We start from the raw sequence: 15,782 nt of genomic DNA, 5'->3' as shown, positions 1-15,782 counted from the left end.
CAGCCAGCCTCCCCTATCAGACTCTTCCCGAATCTTCAATATGTCAAGAAGTACTAAAAACCCACCTCTTCTGAATAGCCTATGGACTCCTAGGGTAACTATCATTACTCTCTCAACTTAAGTATTGGGTTCATTCACCACTTCACTTTGTATGCCCCATACAATCCTTACTTATATGTTTTCATACCCCACTTCCTCTAGATTGTAAGTTCATTTGAGTAGGGTCCTCCTTAATCTATTATTCCTGCCAAATTTGCAATAGTCGCTGTAGGATATGTTCGCGCTATATAACAGCAAATTATAATAATATTAATAATAATCATAATGGCTACATACATCCTGTATGCATTGTGACTCATAAAACAAGAGACAGAATAATACAAATATTATATTCCAAGTAAACCATATTACACTTTTTTTGATCTGTATAATAATTTTATTTTTTAGAAATCAAGATTCTGGAAGACAATCTCAGCTTGGAAACCAAATTGCAAACAATACGCATGCCATCAGAAAGAATTGGAACGATTGTTCAAAATGGATTAAGTATGTTTTCATTACTGATATTAGTGTGTACGCTGTTGGAGTGAACTATGGCTCTGTATCATTTCCAACCAAATATTCAAGTTATGTATTCATGGAACAACAAGGGGCTGGCTGCACTCACCTAAACATGCTTAACCCCTTAAGGACTGAGTCAAATGTACAAGTTGTGAACAAAACAAAACGTAAACAAAACCTGGCATTTGCGCTATATGTCTGTCCAACCGTAATTCACCTCTTTCATATTAAATGCACCCCCCCCTTATTATATATCATTTTATTCAGGGGAAACAGGGCTTTCATTTAATATCAAATATTTAGCTATGAAACATAATTTAATATGAAAACATTGGTTACGTTGCCTTTGAGACTGTATAGTAGCCCAGGAATTAAATTTACACCCATAATGGTATACCATTTGCAATAGTAGACAACCCAAGGTATTGCAAATGGGGTATGTCCAGTCTTTTTTAGTAACCATTTGGTCACAAACACTGGTCAAAGTTAGCATTAGTATTTGTTTGTGTGTGAAAAATGCAAAAAACGCAGATTTTGGCCAGTGTTTGTGACTAAGTGGCTACTAAAAAAGAAATCCAGCGCACTCACTTATCAACTAAACAGCTACTTTGATCTAACTAAACCCCCATTATTTTTTGCCTAGATAAGGTGTTTTTAATAAAACTAGTCAAATCTGTCAGCATCAAAGTAGCTGTTTAGTTGATAAGTGAGTGCGCTGGATTTCTATTTTTACTGTACTTATTGGCCCCCAGCAGCACCCCATTTAAGCATGTTTAGGTGAGTGCAAGCCCCTTGTTTTCCCATATATATTTAGGAGTCTAGCCAGCTCCTTGGTTTTGCACCGCCCCCTGTCACAGGTGTCTCATCTCAGGACCCTATTTAAGCCTTGTACTGCAGAAAACTCGAGATGGAAGGATTTCCCCAAGTGAGTAGCTCATTTAGTAGACAGTTGGCAGTGAGAGTAGGACCTGCCAAAGATGGGGTACATTGACGTTTGTGGCAGGCTTATGCAATGTGTGATCATATAGTGTAACTAAACCCCCATAAATTTTGGCCTAGATTAGGTGTTTTTAATAAAACTAGTCAAATCTGTCAGCATCAAAGTAGCTGTTTAGTTGATAAGTGAGTGTGCTGGATTTCTATTTTTAATGTATTCATGGAACGTCTTTACGATAGCATTCCTATATTGACTAAATTGTTCCCTGTCCTCACTATTCCCTGGCTTGTGACTGTCTATCCTTTCAAAAGCAAATTTAAAATGGTTGTGCCTCTGCTTAGATTGTTATTCTGATATCTAGACCCCCCCTGGATGGTCGCGTATACCTCCCTGCTTCACTTCCCTTGTTACTGTAATAGATTATTACCTACTAGGCAGGAAGTATATAGACTAATGGTTGCCATCCATCTTCTGTTTCAAATATTGTAGGCAAAACATATTAATATTTTATTATTTATATAGCGCCATCAGATCTAGTAGCGCTGTACAATGGGACATGCAACTATTTCGAAAAAAAGATAGGAAAGATTAGATAGATGGGGACAGACAGACGATCTCCTGTGCAGGGTTATCGTCTGAAGTGTGAGTGGTTTTAAGTTAATTCGAAGAGAATTCTAGATTTCAATACAGTTGGGAAAAAAAAACACATCACTAACCCTGAAATTTGAAATACACTAAAGTGAGAATTCAAACTAAATGCAAAGTACATTTAAACTTTTAGGCCAAGTAACCGAACTTGAAGCATAGCTGACTTAGATAATTTGTTTTTTCAATTCGACTTTTCTAGCATTATATTTAAAATTCACTTTGTATTCTCATTTTAGTAAATAGCCCTATTTCTGCTTCTAATAATTCACAGTTTAGTGACTAACCCTGTCAATCATCACATTGGGGCTCTTGTCACATTAAGAAATTAAATCACCGCATTTTATGGTTCTTTGTTATTTTAAAATTATTTTTGTATTTCTTTCTTTTTTAGCATTTTGGTACAAGATGACTTTACCTCCCAACTTCAAGGAAACAAAGAAGTATCCACTTGTTCTTTATGTGTATGTATGTTTTGTCAACATTTATAAAACCTCTTAAGCACAAAAACATTGTTCTTATCAAAAACTCAGTGAATAGTTATGAGCGACCATCAGAAAGACAAAAATTGCATGATTGAAAAAAATGTGAAAAAGCATTGAAGCTTTGATTTAATTAGAGATGATCCTGATTATTGGCAGTTTATTGACCCCTGGTAATCCATTTAACAGTTCAATTAAACCACTCTTAAAGGCTAATCAGGTACCAATAATTATCAGTTCAAATTTCTAAACTGTTACTTATCGTTTACATTGGGAATACTGGATAGGCGATTTAGATCCACTTATCAGGCACACAATCTCCAATAAATGGTTTCATTGGATCTGACGGGTAAACGTAGTTAATGCCGTCTTTGACTATTTGCCCTTTTGGCGGTCGGTATTTCAAGACCACTTATTGAGAAATATGTCCTAGATAAATTTCATTGAATTGCTGAATCAAGGCTTCATTAAGTAAAATTGTTTTGGTGCTTCGAGTGTCCCTTTAATAAAGTCAATACTATTGCATTTGATAATTCTAATAATTATACACCAGAATATGCTTGAGAACTAGTGGAAGATAAATGCATCTTTTTTGGGTATAATAACACATTACTAAAACTCAGGCCAAAATATACAAACTGTATAACAAACTATTATGTGTTCATTTCATTTAGTGCAGCATAAAGTATAAAGTTTACTATAAATTCACAGCAGTTCACACTAAATAACCCTGGCAGCTCTGGAACGGGTGTCCAACAAGTGGCAAGTCTATCTAACACACACACACACACACACACACACACACACTCTTAACGTTATACTAGAGTGCTTATAAAAGTGTTTTTCTCATTTGATACACTGTGAAAAAAAAATTCACACTATGCCAGACCAGTGGAAACAAAAACAAAAACAATTTCAGATATTCCTTTTATGTAAAATACATACACTTGTTTTGTTACATACGTTGTTTATATATTAGTGATTTTGTTCACTGGTCTAGCATGGTGTGATTGTATTTTTCACAGTGTGTCATATGAGAAATACACTTTTATAAGTGCTCCACTAATTCTTTGCATTTATGTTGTTTTGTTTACAAATTGTATTGAGTTCAATTGTGTGGAACTGCTAATTTAATTTGTTTTGTTAGATTGTTTACACATTTTGTTTGCTTATTGGGAAGCACATTTTTACACAAACATTTTAGAGTTGAAGTTGTATCCCACTAACCAAATTGGTAAGAGTACAATTAAAATGTATTTTAACTATACTGTAGACATTCACAACCATGTCCATTGTTCCCAAAAAAGTCTTGATCATTTTCTGTTACAACATCATTGTTGTCCAGGTTGGACGGAGTTGATATTGGTAATATGAAAGTATAAATTATGCCTTTTCAAAATGACAAGAAATGGGTTTGTATAATGGTGCCAGGGAGAGCCCAGATGTTTTTTTTTTTTTTTTTTTGTTCTTAAATTATTTGAAAGCAAACTATGACACTGTTCTCATAGTCCCTTTGCCCAATAACCATTACACTGAACTGTACTGGTTTTGATGCTTAGACTGAAGTTCGACTAAAACAGAAAGTTCTTGTTTAATTTTTTACAAGAGAGTCAATTTGAAACATTTTACTGAAAACTTCTTTCAGATACGGAGGACCCTCTAGTCAGGAGGTAGTGCACACATTTTCTATTGGATGGAAGACGTATTTGGCAAGTTCTGAAGAAATCATTGTTGCTTCAGTGGATGGAAGAGGAATGGCTTATCAGGGAGACCGATTTATGCATGCAATCTATAAAAGGCTTGGAACATTTGAAGTTGAAGATCAGATATCTGCTGTTAGGTCAGTATATTTTATTTTTCATGCAGACGCAATATTATTACACATTTGTAGCCATTTTCTTCAGTTTTTTTTCTGCTAAAATCGAAATTGAATATTTTAAGTATCCATGTCATCTAATTAAAAACCAAATGGCATAAATTATGCTAAAATAGCAATTGTGTAACTATAGCTGCACATTTTATGCCTATATATGTATGTAAACCATTGAGCAGTTTTTTAAATATTTTACACGTGCATATTTTCCTGTCAGTTAACAGAAGAGCACAAGAGAATAATGTGCAATTGAAAAAAACAAAATTGTAATAATGAAATTCTTCTGAAAAATTGTCACGTACGTGATTGTTCCTTATTATATTTAAAAAAAAAAAAATGAAAACCGTGTATTTAATGGTGATACTATGAACAGTAGTGGTTAAAAATGTGCACAGAAGTTATCATTCACTTAGCAATCAGCCACAGATCAGCCAATATCAGCTTGTTTCTAATCTTGGTGCAATCAGTTACCGATCAGCTAGTAATATCTAAAATGAAGATTGTTTTTTGTCTAATAATTGCTATTTGGTTTTCAATTCATTACAATTTACTGGTCAGTCAATAAACTTAAGGACAACTCGTTGAAGCGATTGCAGGTGACATAAGCATGCACTTTGGGTGGGATTGGTAAGGCAAGTAATTAAAAAATGTGCTAAATTTTAAATGTTTCAGTTGCAATTTGTAAATGCTAACCGATGGTTGGTATCAATGGTGGGAGACATGAGTAGCATGCAGGTAATTAAAGGGACACTCTAGACATCTAAAGCACTTTAGCTTGCTGAAGTGCTTCATGTGTGAAGAGACTGTCTCCTTATTTGCATTTTACAAAAAGCTCAGATTTCAATAGAAAGTGTCACTATTATATTACACAACCTGGGTCGAGCCCAAAAATAGTTTGATGACCTCTTCCTAAAGTCAAACCCATGACCCAGGACTATATGTCCACATTTGGCCCTGGAGCTCCCCCAGCCCTCCCTAGTGACTCCCCTGTATTGGATGAAATCACATGTCAACAAGGATTACTAATACAACAGTACAGTTACTTACTATTTAGAACTAACGAATGGGTCACTATACAGTATGGTAAATCCCACGTACATTAAACTAAAATGTTGCACAAGATTCCATGAAATCTAATTAGTAAAAAGTTTAGTACACAATGACACCGCATAAAACGTCACTACTAAGAGTTATTATTATTATTGCCATTTATATAGCTCCAACAGATTTGTCGATATTAAAGATGTGTTTTTAATGGAGTAACTTATACCAGAATAAATGGATATATCCTGATCTACTTCTAATTGTGGGAGGTTGTCATTAAGAAGTTATAGAACTACTGATCATCCCTACTGCTGCCAGTGGGAAGAAGATATCACGTGGGTCGTACCCCAACTTACAGGGATGGCAAAGATAGATGCATTACTGGGCCTTAGAGTGGCCGGACTTAATATAAGAAAGATAAAGACAAAGTCAGTAATAGTCAAGGTCAGGGATATGTAAGTGTCATGCCTGAACTACCGGTATTTCCTTGTCTCTTCCGGGTTGACGGAGCTTAGCCACACCCCCTTCTCTGACGCGGTCTCCCCACGCTACATAATGCGACCGCACCAGATACAAGACGCTGGATTATTGAACAGTGTTACCGCGATATCAAACCAGCTAAAGATTTTCTTCAAACCTCTACTTGTGAACCGAACCGGACTGGAAATCTACATACCCTCCTTCTCCTCTCCTCGACCACGGCTAGTATCTGGACCTTCCTCATCCTGTTTGAGAAACTTCCCTCCCCGGAGGAGAACTCTGGGAACCTGATTTTTGCCCTTGGAAGCTAAGTAAATTGCTACATCCCTAATAAGAGCTTACCTGCTCTCGAGCCCGCTAAGCATTCCTGCTACAGCCTGCTCTCAAGTCCGTTAAGCATTCATGCAACATCCTGCTCTCAGGCCTGCTATCTCTAACTCCAAAACAAATCTCCTGCTTCAACTTCATTCTAATTTCCTCCATTGCAAACTCCAATGTGCTATATTGAATGTATGTCAGAAGCTGCTTAATCCGTTTAAACAAACAGCGAAGTAATTAAAGATACAGTACCTGTATTATCCAAAATTGAATACACAGTTCCTATTCTATTCTCTAATTATCTTAGTCAACAATCTAAGTCCTATGAGATCTGTAGTTGTAAGCATTACAGTAAGTACTGATAAATGGAATAACAGAAATACCAGAAATCAGGATTAGTGATGTACCGAACTGTCCGCCGGCGGACAGTTCCCGGCGAAATTAGCTTGTTCGCGTTCGCCGCGGCGGGCAGACACATGCGCAGTTCGATCCGCCCCCTATTCGTCATCATTGGGCAAACTTTGACCCTGTGCCTCTCGGTCAGCAGACACATTCCAGCCAATCATCAGCACTCCCTCCCTTCCACACCCTCCAACCTCCCTCCCAGCATCCATTTTCGATTCATTCGGAAGATGCATGCTTAGTGAGAGGAGGGAAAGTTTAGCTGCTGCTGATTACATAGGGAAATTGATAGCTAGGCTAGTGTATTCAGTGTCCACTACAATCCTGAAGGACTCATCTGATCTCTGCTGTAAGGACAGCACCCCAAAAAGCCCTTTTTAGGGCTATAACATCAGGCTGCTTTTTTTTTTTTTTTTTTCTGTGTAATGTAATTGCAGGTGCCTGCCTGCCATCCTGTGTGTCAGGCTCACAGCATATACTGTGCCCACTTGCCCAGTGCCATCACTCATATCTGTTTTAACAATTGGTTAAGCTTTCGATTTAAAATAAATAATTTTTTTTCACTGTAATAGAAGAGCAGTTAGTTGTCTGCAAGCGTCTGTGTTTCAGGCCTACTTCAGCGTGTGCTCTGCAGACCTGTGCCAGCGTGCTTTGACAGTTGCCAATCATATCTGGTGTCTCTTTAGCGTGCTTTTACAACCAAAATTTTGTTTCCACTGTAATAGAAGAGCAGTTGCCTGCCTGCCAGCTTCTGTGTAAGGTTCACATTGGATACTGTGCCTATTAGCCCAGTGCCACCACTCATATCTGTTTTAACAATTGGTTAAGCTTTAGATTTAAAAGAAATAATTTTTTTTCACTGTAATAGAAGAGCAGTTGCCTGCCTGCCAGCTTCTGTGTGAGGTTGGATGCCTTGCCCATTTGCACAGTCAGTGCCACCACTCATATCTGTTTTAACAATCGGTTAAGCTTTCGATTTAAAATAAATAATTTTTTTTCACTGTAATAGAAGAGCAGTTAGTTGTCTGCAAGCGTCTGTGTCTCAGGCCTACTTCAGCGTGTGCTCTGCAGACCTGTGCCAGTGTGCTTTGACATTTGCCACTCATATCTTGTGTCTCTATAGCGTGCTTTTACAACCAAAATTTGTTTTTCACTGTTATAGATTGAATAGCAGTTACTTGTCTTCAAGCGGGTGTCTCAGGCCTACTTAAGCGTGTGCTCTGCAGACCTGTGCCAGTGTGCTTTGACAGTTGCCACTCATATCTTGTGTCTCTATAGCATGCTTTTACAACCAAAATTTGTTTTTCACTGTTATAGATTGAATAGCAGTTACTTGTCTTCAAGCGGGTGTCTCAGGCCTACTTCAGCGTGTGCTCTGCAGCACTGTTCCAGTGCACATTGCCAATCATATCTGGTGTCTCTATAGCGTGCTTTTACAACCAAAATTTGTTTTTCACTGTTATAGATTGAATAGCAGTTACTTGTCTTCAAGCGGGTGTCTCAGGCCTACTTCAGCGTGTGCTCTGCAGACCTGTGCCAGTGTGCTTTGACAGTTGCCACTCATATCTTGTGTCTCTATAGCGTGCTTTTACAACCAAAATTTGTTTTTCACTGTTATAGATTGAATAGCAGTTACTTGTCTTCAAGCGGGTGTCTCAGGCCTACTTCAGCGTGTGCTCTGCAGACCTGTGCCAGTGTGCTTTGACAGTTGCCACTCATATCTTGTGTCTCTATAGCGTGCTTTTACAACCAAAATTTGTTTTTCACTGTTATAGATTGAATAGCAGTTACTTGTCTTCAAGCGGGTGTCTCAGGCCTACAGTGTGTGCTCTGCAGCACTGTTCCAGTGCACATTGCCAATCATATCTGGTCTCACAGTAGCTTGCACGCATAGTACCACAAATCCCAAAAAAAATGACAGGCAGAGGCAGGCCACCCCGCAGGGGCCGTCGTGGTCGTGGTGCTGTGATTCCCTTTGCCCTAGAATAATGCCCAGTTTTCAGAAGCCACGTACCCTGAACTTGAAAAGTTCTGAGGACTTAGTTGACTGGCTAACACAGGACACCCAATCTTGTACAGCCTCCGCTCGGAACCTTGACGCACCATCCTCCTCCAGCTTAGCTTCAGGCACCTCTCAAGATAGCACTCACCCGCCTGCCGCCACCACCAAAACTAGCACCACAGCCGCTTTACTTGGTATGTCAGAGGAGTTATTCACACACCCGTTTGAAGAAATGAGTGATGCGCAACCATTATTGCTAGAGGATGTAGATAACAGGGATATGTCTCAGGCAGGCAGCATTAAACACATGGAGGTACGGTGTGATGATGATGTTGTACCCGCTGCTGCTTCCTTTTCTGAGTTGTCAGATACAAGCGAAGCGGTTGATGACGATGCGTCCATGGATGTCACGTGGGTGCCCGCTAGAAGAGAAGAAGTACAGGGCGAAAGTTCAGATGGGGAGACAGAGAGGAGGAGGAGGAGACCAGTTGGAAGCAGGGGGGGGGGGGTCGTCGCAAGGAGCTAGTGGCACAGTCAGACAGCATGCATCGGCACCCGGGGTCAGCCCGACAGCACGCCAATCAACGCATGCTGTGTCCACCACCAGAATGCCGTCATTGCAGAGCTCAGCAGTGTGGCATTTTTTTTGTGTGTCTGCCTCTGACAACAGCGATGCCATTTGCAACCTGTGCCAAAGGAAACTGAGTCGTGGGAGGTCCAACACCCACCTAGGTACAACTGCTTTGCGTAGGCACATGATCTCACATCACAAACGCCTATGGGATCAACACATGAGTACAAGCAGCACGCCTACTCTAAGCCGCCATCCTCCTCCTGGTCCAGCCTCTTCAGCCACGTCAACCACTGCTGTCCTTCTTGCCCCCTCTCAACCATCCGCCACTCCGTCTCCCGCCTTGAGCAGTTCCCGCTCATCTGCCCACAGTCATGTGTCTGTCAAGGACATGTTTGAGCGTAAGAAGCCAATGTCACCAAGTCACCCCCTTGCCCAGCGTCTGACAGCTGGCTTGTCCGAACTATTAGCCCGCCAGCTTTTACCATACATTCTGGTTGAGTCTGAGGCGTTCAAAAAATTTGTAGCTATTGGGACACCGCAGTGGAAGGTACCCGGCCGGAATTTCTTTTCACAAAAGGCAATCCCCAACTTGTACTCGATTGTGCAAAAGGAAGTCATGGCATGTCTGGCACACAGTGTTGGGGCAAGGGTCCATCTGACCACTGATACCTGGTCTGCAAAGCATGGTCAGGGCAGGTATATCACCTACACTGCGCATTGGGTAAACCTGCTGACGGCTGACAAGCGAGGAATGCGTGGCATTGCAGAGGAGTTGGTGACACCGCCACGAATTGCAGGCAGTCCTGCTGCCACCTCCTCTACTCCTCCTACTCCATCCTCTTCCATAACCTCCTCGGCTGAGTCCTCTTGTGCCGCTGCGTCTTGCTCCACATCAACGGCACCCCCCCCAGCTCCCCAGGTACTATTCCACATCCCGGATACGGCAGTGTCACGCCGTCTTGGGTTTGACTTGCTTGAAAGCAGAGAGTCACACCGGACAAGCACTCCTGTCCGCCCTGAACGCACAGGTGGAAAAGTGGCTGACTCCGCAGCAACTGGATATCGGCAAAGTGGTGTGTGACAACGGAAAAAATTTGATAGCGGCATTGAAGTTGGGCAAGTTGACACATGTGCCGTGCATGGCACATGTGTGTAATCTGATCGTACAACGCTTTGTGCATAAGTACACAGGCTTACAGGACGTCCTGAAGCAGGCCAGGAAGGTGTGTGGCCATTTCAGGCATTCCTACACGGCCATGGCTCACTTTGCCGATATCCAGCGGCGAAACAACGTGCCAGTGAGGCGCTTGATTTGCGACAGCCCTACACGTTGGAATTCAACACTCCTAATGTTCGACCGCCTGCTCCAACAAGAAAAAGCTGTTAATGAATATTTGTATGACCGGGGTGCTAGGACAGCCTCTGGGGAGCTGGGAATTTTTTTGCCACGTTACTGGACGCTCATGCGCAATGCCTGTAGGCTCATGCGTCCTTTTGAGTAGGTGACAAACCTAGTCAGTCGCAATGAAGGCACCATCAGCGACATCATACCATTTGTTTTCTTCATGGAGCGTGCCCTGCGAAGAGTACTGGATCAGGCTGTAGATGAGCGTGAAGAGGAAGAGGAAGAGTTGTGGTCACCATCACCACCAGAAACAGCCTTATCAGCATCGCTTGCTGGACCTGCGGCAACGCTGGAAGAGGATTGTGAGGAAGAGGAGTCAGAGGAGGATTGTAGCTTTGAGGAGGAGGAGGAGCAAGACCAAACACAACAGGCATCCCAGGGTGCTCGTTGTCACCTATCTGGTACCCGTGGTGTTGTACGTGGCTGGGGGGAAGAACATACCTTCAATGACATCAGTGAGGAGGAGGAACGGGAAATGAGTAGCTCGGCATCCAACCTTGTGCAAATGGGGTCTTTCATGCTGTCCTGCCTGTTGAGGGACCCTCGTATAAAAAGGCTGAAGGAGAACGACCTGTACTGGGTGTCCACGCTACTAGACCCCCGGTATAAGCAGAAAGTGGCGGAAATGTTACCCAATTACAACAAGTCAGAAAGGATGCAGCATTTGCAAAATAAATTAAAAAGTATGCTTTACACAGCGTATAAGGGTGATGTCACAGCACAACGGGAATCTAACAGGGGGAGAGGTGGAAGTCATCCTCCTCCTCCCACGACCACGCCGGCAAGGACAGGACGCTTTAAAGACGTGTTGTTGATGGAGGACATGCGGACCTTTTTAAGTCCTATGCATCGCCACAGCCCTTCGGGATCCACCCTCAGAGAGCGACTCGACCGACAGGTAGCAGACTACCTCGCCTTAACTGCAGATATCGACACTCTGAGGAGCGATGAACCCCTTGACTACTGGGTGTGCAGGCTTGACCTGTGGCCTGAGCTATCCCAATTTGCGATAGAACTTCTGGCCTGCCCCGCTTCAAGTGTCCTGTCAGAAAGGACCTTCAGTGCAGCAGGAGGTATTGTCACTGAGAAGAGAAGTCGCCTAGGTCAAAAAAGTCTAGATTACCTCACCTTTATTAAGATGAATAAGGGATGGATCCCGAAGGGACTGACACTGGGTGATACATTCGATTAAAAAAGGCCTGATGAGATGAGCTGCCTTGGGCTAAAAATGGTCCACACGCTGCTGTATTTTAGCTCTGAATGACGTTTGACTTGCGTGACTTATCCGCCACCAACTAGGGTTCAAGCCGCCATGTTTTAGGGCACTTTCTGCCTGTGAAACAAACATAAATTTTTCTGGCCTCTGCTACAGCAGCGGCTGCAACAATACCAAATTTTTCGGGCATGTGTACATGCCTATTTTTTAGGCCCACTGGTGCAAATGGACTGATTACAATTACAGGGCCTCTAAAGAGTCCTGTATTTTTATTTGTCGTCACTACCTTCCCGCGTCGGGAGTGGGTCATTTGCGCCCCTGCTGCCTTCCTTGCATGTGGTAGCTGTTTGTCAGGGATTTGTCAATCCATATCTGCCAAGTGACCCTATGTAGGGGTAACAGTCCCTATTCTGCTCTGTGTCAGTGTGTATCATGGTCTCTGTGGACAGGGAACAGTCTCTATTCTGCTCTGTGTCAGTGTGTATCAGGGGTTTTGAGGACAGGTGTCAATCCATATCTGCCAAGTGACCCTATGTATATCTGCTGTCAGTACACAGGAAAAGTTTAAATATTTCTTGTTCTACGTTCTCTGCAACTCCACGCACCGACTCATCCAATACGTGAAGATCTGGGGTTTCTCTGACTCTCCTCAGTAGTGTATCAAACAGAGTCTGCACTGTGGTAACACGGACATCTTCAGGACATAACTCAACTATTTGCAGATAGGCAGTCTGCAGCTTCTCTTTTTCACCTGTTCTCTTCTTTCTCTTATGCGTATTCTTGTCTATATGCAGGTGGTCTCTTGCCTTTCTTTTAACCAATTCGTTCCTTCCATATGGTTTCAAAAGATCTCTGGCATCATTACTTTCAACGCAAATAACGTCATCATAGTTAGTCTCCTCATTATTCACCGGGAAGAGAGTGTTTGCACTGACTACCCACAGCATGCTCTTGCCATTGCCTACTCCACCTTCAACGACAGGGTGCAAGTCCCAAGGAGAAGGATCATTCACTTTATTATCTGTCTTTATTTCACAAGTAGTGCCTGGAACATCCTCATGGGTCACAAGATGTAAATCTGGACTAATGTCAACCCCAGGGTCTGGAAAATCTAAAGAGTCCTGTATTGTTATTTGTCGTCACTACCTTCCCGCGTCGGGAAGATTTCTTGCACAGGGCGCCCAAAGGCCTAAGGCTGGCCCTGCGCATGGGTCAGTGGCTCTGCACCAGACTTCCCTCCAATTGATCAAAGTTAAAGGATTTCAAGTGGACTGATTACAATTACAGGGCCTCTAAAGAGTCCTGTATTATTTGTCGTCACTACCTTCCCGCGTCGGGAGTGGGTCATTTGCGCCCCTGCTGCCTTCCTTGCATGTGGTAGCTGTTTGTCAGGGATTTGTCAATCCATATCTGCCAAGTGACCCTATGTAGGGGGAACAGTCCCTATTCTGCTCTGTGTCAGTGTGTATCAGGGATCATTAGGATAGGTGTCAATCCATATCTGCCAAGTGACCCTATGTAGGGGGAACAGTCTCTATTCTGCTCTGTGTCAGTGTGTATCAGGGATCATTAGGATAGGTGTCAATCCATATCTGCCAAGTGACCCTATGTAGGGGGAACAGTCTCTATTCTGCTCTGTGTCAGTGTGTATCAGGGATCATTAGGATAGGTGTCAATCCATATCTGCCAAGTGACCCTATGTAGGGGGAACAGTCTCTATTCTGCTCTTTGTCAGTGTGTATCAGGGCTGGGCTTTGAGGACATGTGTCAATGTTAGGTGATTTCTGCCCTTTATGGATTAAAAGCAGACTCTGCATCAACTGTGCAATTTTCCATGGGAGTTTTGCCATGGATCCCCCTCCGGCATGCCACAGTCCAGGTGTTAGTCCCCTTGAAACAACTTTTCCATCACTTTTGTGGCCAGAAAGAGTCCCTGTTGTTTTTAAAATTCGCCTGCCCATTGAAGTCAATAGCCGGTTCGCGAACATTTGCGGAAGTTCGCGTTCGCTGTTCGCGAACCGAAAATTCCGGGTTCGCGACAACACTAATCAGGATACCAGAAATACACAAAGTCAAAGACAAGCCAAGGTCAATATCAGAAAATCAAGACAGACTTACTTTAAGCAATAACATGTATCAAGGCAGAAACCACAATAGGGCAATAAACACGAACCCAAATTAACTTCATTTAGACTTAAACATTTTTTGATTGGTCCACATCATCTCTGCGACTCCAAGTTGATTAAATATGGGTCGCCTAGATGACGTGGTCACTTTAAGGGCAGGAGTGATGTCACATTACTTGAATGCATAAAATACGCGCCGTTTATGCGTGCAGCTTAAACCGTTAAGATGTTACGGGGAAGAAACTGCTGAATAGATTTCGTCCAGTAGAAGGAGCTGTTCGCTAGACCTAACAGTAAGTAAAATATTCCCTGTTCAGGTCACATGGCAACATGGATCATTCGGGCCTTGGAGGGGAGCAGCGGGGGTGCCTGGTGCAGGTAAGTTTGTGACAGCAGAGGGGAAACAGAAGAACTGGGCATCACTTTCACTTTCACGTAAATGTAAATGCTCTCAGACATGCTTTTTGGTGAAAACGCCCATCCTTGATTTTCATTAGAATACTCAAGCAACAGAACTGGACATGTGGTTAAAAGAGATGCTATTGGGTAGACTAGTTTCTGCAGGTTCACCAAGCACAAATTCTAAAATCTGTCCTCAGCCAACCAATGACTTCAGATTTGTATTTTGAATCGGTTACAGGTGTCCATAGTTCAAACTAGCCCCCAAGTTCCCTTATAACCTAGTGAACTAAAGATTCTACCAAATAACAAACCAACGTAACTCTGCCTTGAACGTGGTAATGAGGAGCTCACAATACACTTTACAAATAACTCAGTTAGATAATGGGTGATACTAACAAAGACACATATTTGCACTAGATAAGGGACAGAGTTAAACTTAAAATGCTCCTATGTGCAGTTGCTACAGGCTTGTCGAACTCCTGCAAAAAATATTGGATAATTTATGGATGGATCATAGATGAGATTAGGCGAGAGAAATGGTTAAGTGTTGCATAAATGGAGCTGGCTTAAAATTGGATGTGTTACTGTATGTTTTCTTTTTGTTTTGGTTGTTTGATATTAATCACAACCAGTAGCCTCCCGCGTTATTCATTAATAATGTTGTTTCAGGCAATAAGCCAGTAACCATTATAGGAAATCAGGCATATATTGAGGAGGACCATTTACTTATCACCTCTCAAACGATGTTAAGTCTGTTTGGATTGTTATCAATAGATCCTTTGGTATTGGCTGTTAGTTGAAATTAAGCTTTTTCTGAAAGGTTTGATTTCTTACCTGGGATCTGATGGATTCCAGTCCCTGCCTACGCATGCAGGGCTTGGCTAATTGGCTAAGAGCATCAACTGAAACATCCCTAATAAATTTCTAGTATAGATCTTTGTTATTAAATTCAATACACTTCAAATATATATCTACACTGATCATCCACAGCATTAAAACATTGATTATATTGTTACAAGGGCACCTGTCAAAGGGTTAAAAGAAAGAAAATGGGAAAGAGAAAAAATCTGAATCACTTAGATAAGTGCTAAGCAGTGATGGCTAGACAACTTGGCCAGAGCATCTCCAAATGGCAAGTCTTGTGGGGTATACAGTGGTTAGTACTTACCAAAAGTGGAGCAAGGGAGGGCAACCCATAAGGTGAATGGCTGGGTGCGTGTATGTCATTTACCTGGGGAAGATAAGGCAGCAGGATGCACAATGGGAAGGTAGGCCGGCGTTGGCACTATTATGCTCTATATACTTTGACATCTAG

General features: G+C 42.2%; 1 protein-coding gene across 2 annotated transcripts in view; it reads left to right on the top strand.

The window, feature by feature from the left end:
• The window catches only part of LOC134571431 (prolyl endopeptidase FAP-like), a 110,714-nt gene that overhangs the window by 57,183 nt on the left and 37,749 nt on the right, over positions 1–15,782 (top strand). For both annotated transcript variants that reach the window (XM_063429675.1, XM_063429676.1), the window contains 3 exons: positions 448–546; positions 2,538–2,607; positions 4,271–4,465. In XM_063429675.1, coding sequence (XP_063285745.1) covers positions 448–546; positions 2,538–2,607; positions 4,271–4,465 — 364 coding nt within the window. The remainder of the gene's footprint in view (positions 1–447; positions 547–2,537; positions 2,608–4,270; positions 4,466–15,782) is intronic.

Source organism: Pelobates fuscus, chromosome 8 (genome assembly GCF_036172605.1).
Source record: "Pelobates fuscus isolate aPelFus1 chromosome 8, aPelFus1.pri, whole genome shotgun sequence".
Classification (NCBI taxonomy): domain Eukaryota; kingdom Metazoa; phylum Chordata; class Amphibia; order Anura; family Pelobatidae; genus Pelobates; species Pelobates fuscus.
The sequence above is the reverse complement of the archived record's forward strand: the minus strand, read 5'-3'. Positions and strand labels throughout refer to the sequence as shown.